Consider the following 6,214-nt stretch of genomic DNA (forward strand, 5'->3'; position numbering starts at 1 on the left):
ACATGAAAAGGTAAACAGGAAAGAGAAACCATGAGGGACTCATTACAGTTGAACTGTTTGCATTCCTGCATGTTAAGATGATATTTGCAACCCATGTGACCTTTCTCAATATTAGAGAAGTCAGAGAGAATATATATATGCGTGTGTTTGTGTGTGTACATACATATATACATACATACACACATTTATATGTATATATGCTGTGCATATGTGTGTGTACACACATATACACACATACATACATACCCACATATCCACTGGAATATACAAATATTTGTGTATATATATATGCATATGTATGCATATATATATGTGTGTGTATTAATGTTTATAGTATATGTGTGGAGGTATGTATATGTGTGTGTGCTTGTGTGTGTCTGTGTATATATATATATCTGTGTGTATATATATATATATGTATATATATGCATATAAATAGAGGGGGGGAAGGGAGAGAGAGAGAAATTTTAAGAGCAATGTACTGGGCAAAAGAGAAAAGAGGAGGTAGAAGGTAGTAAATCATCTCACATAAAAGAGGCAAGTAAGATTTTTTGCATTGGAGGGGAAGATGGTTTAGTTGAGAGGGAATAAATGAGTCTTAATCTCATCAAATTTGGCTTAAGAAGGGGAAAAGACATTCATTTGGGTATGGAAATCTGTCTTACTGTGCAGCAAGGCAGTTGGAAAGGGATAAAAGAGGGACAATAACAGAAGGGTTGGCAGATTGGGGGAACTGGTCATCAGAAGCAAACACTATTGTCGGAGGACAGGTCAAGGGAGAGAATAGAATAAATGGAGGGCAGGACAAGATAAAGGGTAATATGATTAATCTTTCACAACGTAACTGTTATAGAAGTGTTTTTTCATGGCTATACATGTATGATCTGTATTGAATCACTTGCTTTCTCAATGAGGGTGTGTGGGAAGTGAGAGAATGTGGAACTTGAAGCTTCAAAAATGAAATGAATGTTAAAAATTGCTTTTGCCTGCAATTGGGAAATAAATTGTACAAGAAATGGGGCATAGAAATCCATATTGCCCTACAAGAAAAGAGAGGGTGTTACATGAGAGAAGGGGGGGATGATAGAAAGAAGGGTAGATTGGGGAAAGGGGTGGTTGGGTGCACGCTTTCCTGGGGTGGTGAGAGGGGAGAACATTTGAGTTTAAAATCATGTGGAAGTGAATGTCAAAAACTGAAAATAAGTAAATTATATTTTAAAAATTAAAAAAAAAGAAATTAGAACGGATTCAGTGGAAGCTAGTGACTATATGAGAAATCAAAAAATTACAGAACAAAAGAAAAAGAATGAAAAAATAGAAGATAATGTGAAAAATTCATTGGAAAAACAACTGACCTAAAAAATAGATCTAGAAGAGAAAATTTAAAATTTATCAGACTATTTGAAAACCATAATAAAAAAGATCCTAGACATGATCTTTCAAGAAATTATCAAGTTATTAAGCTGTCCTGTTATTCTACAGGCAGAAAGCAAAATAGAAATTGAAAGAATCCACAAATCACATCATGAAAGAAATCCCAAAAGCAAACCTCCTATGAATATTGTAACCAAATTTTAGAGTTCCCAAGTCAAGGAGAAAATATTGCAAGCAGTCAATAAGAAGCAATTCAAGCATTGTGGAAACACAATCAGGACAACAAAGATCTAGCAGCTTCTGTATTATGGTATCAAACGGTTTAGAATATGATATTCCAGAGGTCAAAGAAGCTAGGAACAAAACCAGGAATCACCTACCCAGCAAAACTAAGTATAAACTCTCAGGGGGGAAAATAAACAATAAATGAAACAGAGGACTTTCAAGCACTCTTTATCAAAAAGAGGTAAATAGAAAATTTGACTTTCAAATGCAAGAATCAAGAGAAGCATGAAAATGTAAACAGGAAAGATAAATCATAAAAAGCTTACTACAGTTGAACTATTTACATTACTACATGGAAATATGAAATTTCTGGCTCATGAGATATATGCCTTTTTGTGTATGTATATAGGTGTATACGTAGACTTAGCTGAATATAAATGGATGATATCTAAAAAACAAAATCAAAGGTTGATAGAGGAATGTACTGGGAGAAGAGAAAGGGAGGGGTTGAATGGGGTAAATTAAATCACACACAAGAGGCAAGCAAAAGCTTTTACAGTGGAGGGAAACAGGAGGGATGTGAGAGAAAATGAGTAAACCTTACTCTCATCAGATTTGACTTAAGGAGGAAAAAATGTACACACTCAGCTGGGTGTGAAAATCTATCTTACCCCACAGGAGCATAGGGGACAGGGGGATAAGAGAGTGGAGGATGAAAAATGGGAAGGCAAATGGGAGGAGGGGGTAATCAGAAGCAAACAATTCTGAAGAGGGCAAAGGTCAAAGGAGAGAATAGAACAGATGGGGGATCGAATAGAGTGGAGAGAAATATAGTAAGTCTTTCACAATATGACTGTTTTGGAATTGTTTTGTGTGACTAAAAATGTATGACCTTGCCTTCTCAATGAGAGCGTGTGGGGAGGGAGGAAGGGAGAGAATGCAGAACTCAAAGTTTGAAAATGAATTTTTGCTTTTTTATTTTTCCCATGCATCAGCATTTATTATTTCAGATCAAGAACAGTTTATGAAGGGGTTAGAGGGCCTAGGGAAGAAGGAAGAACAGAGGAGACAGGGACATGAGAGCCTGTCATCTGTGTCTGCTCTAGATGGGGCTGATACTGATTTCTGAGCCTTGGTCCAGGGCACACAACAAAGCACATGATAAGATGGGAGGATACCTAAATAAGATGGGGTTCCAGAGGGTACAGGTTTAGGAAAACTTTGGAGGGGTGACCAGAGTTACTCATCCAAGCAGAGGTGAGGGGCTGGGATTCTCCTTCGATCAGCAGCATTGCTTTCTTTTAGGACCTGAAGCCTAGTGATAAGTTCCTTCCCACTTATTTCAGCTCTTAGAAAACATTCTTGTAAAGTTGTTGTGCTAAGCAAGTCTTTCATCACCTTTCTAACTTCTTGTAGTTTGCTTCTAGTTTCTTTGAATATGCATCCCACTTGTAAGCTACCTGCTCAAAAGTTACTACTTGCTCCTCAATTAAAGTGATCTGATCCAGATAAAGCAGAAGTGCTGCATATTTCTGGTTTAAATCCTTAAGGTTTCTACTTATGTTTACTGCAATGTCTTTCATTTCTAGATACTTCAAGTTGGTCAGTTTGCTCATATTTTCCAGAAGTTTATAATCATCACTGGTGGCTGTCAGCTCATCTGTCAAGTACGTGGCCATTGTGGAGAACATCTCCAGGCATAGCCCCATGATGTCTACCTCAGTGGGCTCCATGGCCTTCTCAGCAGTCTCCACCATGGCCTCGTCTCTTCCCAGACTGTCCCGCTGGCCTGCAGCATCACTGGTGGCCATGGTTGCCATGCCTGAGCCATCTCAGGCCCCTTAAGCTGGTCAAAAATGAATGTTAAAAATTGCTTTTAAGTGCAACTGGGAAATAAGATATGCAGGCAATGGGGGATAGAAATCTATCTTGCCCTGCAGGAAAATAGAAGAGAAGGGGAAGCTGACTGGGGGTGGTTGAACAGAGGGCAAATTGGGGTAAGGGTAATCAGAATGCATACCATCTGGGGGGAAGGGGAGATTTGGAGAGAAAATTTGGAACTCAAAATCTTGTGAAAATGAATGTTGAAAACTAAAAATTTATTAATTGATTTTTAAAAAGAAAGAAAAGATGAGTAAGTTGATTAAAAAAAACTGGAAAGACTTATGTATGAGTTGATTCTGAGTGAAATGAGCAGACACTGTACACAGTAACAGCAACATGGTGGGATGATTGGCTTTGATAAATTTATCTCTTCTCAGCAATGCAAGGATCTAAGGCAACTCCAGAAGACTCATGATGGAAAATGCTATCCACATCGAGAGAAAGAACTTTGAAGTTTGAATCCAGATAGAAACATAATGCTTGTTCCACTTTTCTTTTGATGTTTTTTCTTTCTTCTTTCTCATGGTTCCTCCCCTTAATTCTAATTCTTCTTTACATTATGATTAATGTGAAAATAGGTTTAATATGAATGTGTAAGCAGATCCTATATCAGATTGCATGCTGTCTTGGGGAAAGACAGTGAGAAGGACGGAGAGAAAATTTAAAACTCAAAATCTTTTGAAAGTGAATTTTGAAAACTAAAATTAATTATATTTTAAAAATAAAGATTGAGAGCATTTTTGTGGGAGAACTGAGAGATTTGATTTTTTCTTATGAAAACTGTCTGTTCCTATCTTTTGACTATTTATCAGTTGTTGAATATCTCTCTTTTTCAAAAATAAATTTAGCTCAATTCAGTATGTATTTTAGAAACATATTTGACATCTTTACCAAAGAAACTTGCTGTAAAAAAATTTTCTTCATTTTCTTCTTTCCTCCTGATTTTGACTATTTTGGTGTTGTTTGTGCAAAAACTATCAAAATTATTGATTTTACCTTCCACAATCTTATCTGTCTTCTGTTTAGTCATAGTTTTTTTTTTCCTTTTGCCCATAGATCAGATAAGTGACTGTTTTTGTATATTCCCATAACTTGATTAAAATATTATACATTATGTCTAAGTCATGTACTGATTTTGAGATTTTGGTGTATGGTGAGAAATGTTGGACTATGCATAGTTTTTATCAGACTGCTTTCCAATTTACCCAGAACTCTTTATCAAATAGTGAGTACTTGCCCCAAGAGCTTGAATCTTTGGATTTATCACACACTAGGTTAGTGTGGTCTTTTAATTGTGTACATTGTGTACCTAATCTTTTCTATAGCTGAAACACTATATTTCTTAGCCAATACTGGATTATTTTGATGATTACATCTTGATTTCTTCAATTGTAACATGAGAGATTTGGACAAGATGATTCCTGGAGTTCCTTCCAGCTAGAGCATTCTCTGATTCCTTTGAAGAGCTCTGAGAATCCCGTGCAATCATCTCCCTACTGAACACAAGTTTATTTGGGAAAACAAATTAGAGAAAGAAGGAAGTCAAGTGTAGGAATCTCCTAACAGTGAGTTCAAGGTGGGTGCACAAATAATTTGTTGTCATGTCATGTCATGTCATGTCAGGTCATGTCATGTCATGTGTTGTGTTATGTTAATATTATTTTGCCAGTTCTGCCTGGCTTCAACTTAGTTTAAAGCTAAGTTTCTATAAAAGATGTTGTTCAATGTCTAAGAATCTGACTTTTTAAAAAATAACCACATTATAAATCACTTTTGGAAAAAAAACATTTGATCAAGTAAAAAAATATTGGTGACAATATATATTTTCATATAAGAATTTCCTCAAACTGAAATACATCTTCACCATGAACTAGACCTACATTTTCTTATCATAACTGTACTTGTGGTTGTGACATTGGTTGCACAAGATCCAATGATTTTCTGGCATATTCAATTCATATTGAATATGAATTACATATTCAATTTGCAATGCATATGAATATGCATATTCAATTGCACAGTTGGGCAAACTTCAAATGGAGAAATGTAAGTCTTTGACATTTCTCACAGTCCCATATTTTTCCATTTGATATCTTCCCCTCTATGAATTACTACCAAATATATGTGGTGGCATGAGAATGGTTTTCTTCCTTCCAAGAAATCTGAGGTATATCCCTGACACATGAGACAGCTAATTTATTATTTTTGTTGTTTTTTCTTTGTTGCGTAGTGAGCAAGCCCTAGGAGCATATGGTCCTTAATTAGGTCCAATCATGATGAAAAATAACTGTTTAAGTGGTCAGTTAGCTCTTCCCAGGAGATTGTTACCTCACAGATATTAGAATTGCAAGCCTCCCTTAGAGGAGAAATGGAATGAAACTCTGTATTTTTCACGCATAGTTGTTTTGAATATTTAACAGGCTGCCTCCATTCCTGAGCCAGAAACTAAAAGATGAGACAAATGTTATATTGCTGACAACAAAGTGAAATATTGATAAAGTAATTAGTTTCTAGTACCATATGTTCTGATTGTTACATGTAGTTATTATGCAACACAGATTCCAGTGCAGATGATGAGTGCCTTAGTATCACCCAGAGCTGCAGTTTTTACTGTAATGAAGCATACCCTTTCCCAGCAGGAGACACACAGAGGTAAAATCAGGTTCAGTTATTGCATCAGTGAACTTCAAAGGAATGAAATTGATATTGAATGAATTTGTGGATTTGGACA

At 36.0% G+C, this 6,214-nt stretch overlaps 1 protein-coding gene across 1 annotated transcript; it reads right to left on the reverse strand.

The window, feature by feature from the left end:
* Positions 1–2,993: 2,993 nt before the first annotated feature.
* On the reverse strand, positions 2,994–3,380 carry LOC140498339 (biogenesis of lysosome-related organelles complex 1 subunit 2-like). The gene has a single exon (XM_072599488.1). It carries the CDS (start codon positions 3,354–3,356, stop codon positions 2,994–2,996), a length of 363 nt encoding a protein of 120 aa, XP_072455589.1. The 5' UTR covers positions 3,357–3,380.
* Positions 3,381–6,214: the final 2,834 nt, after the last annotated feature.

The sequence above is a fragment of the Notamacropus eugenii genome, chromosome 4 (genome assembly GCF_028372415.1).
Source record: "Notamacropus eugenii isolate mMacEug1 chromosome 4, mMacEug1.pri_v2, whole genome shotgun sequence".
Classification (NCBI taxonomy): Eukaryota; Metazoa; Chordata; class Mammalia; order Diprotodontia; family Macropodidae; genus Notamacropus; species Notamacropus eugenii.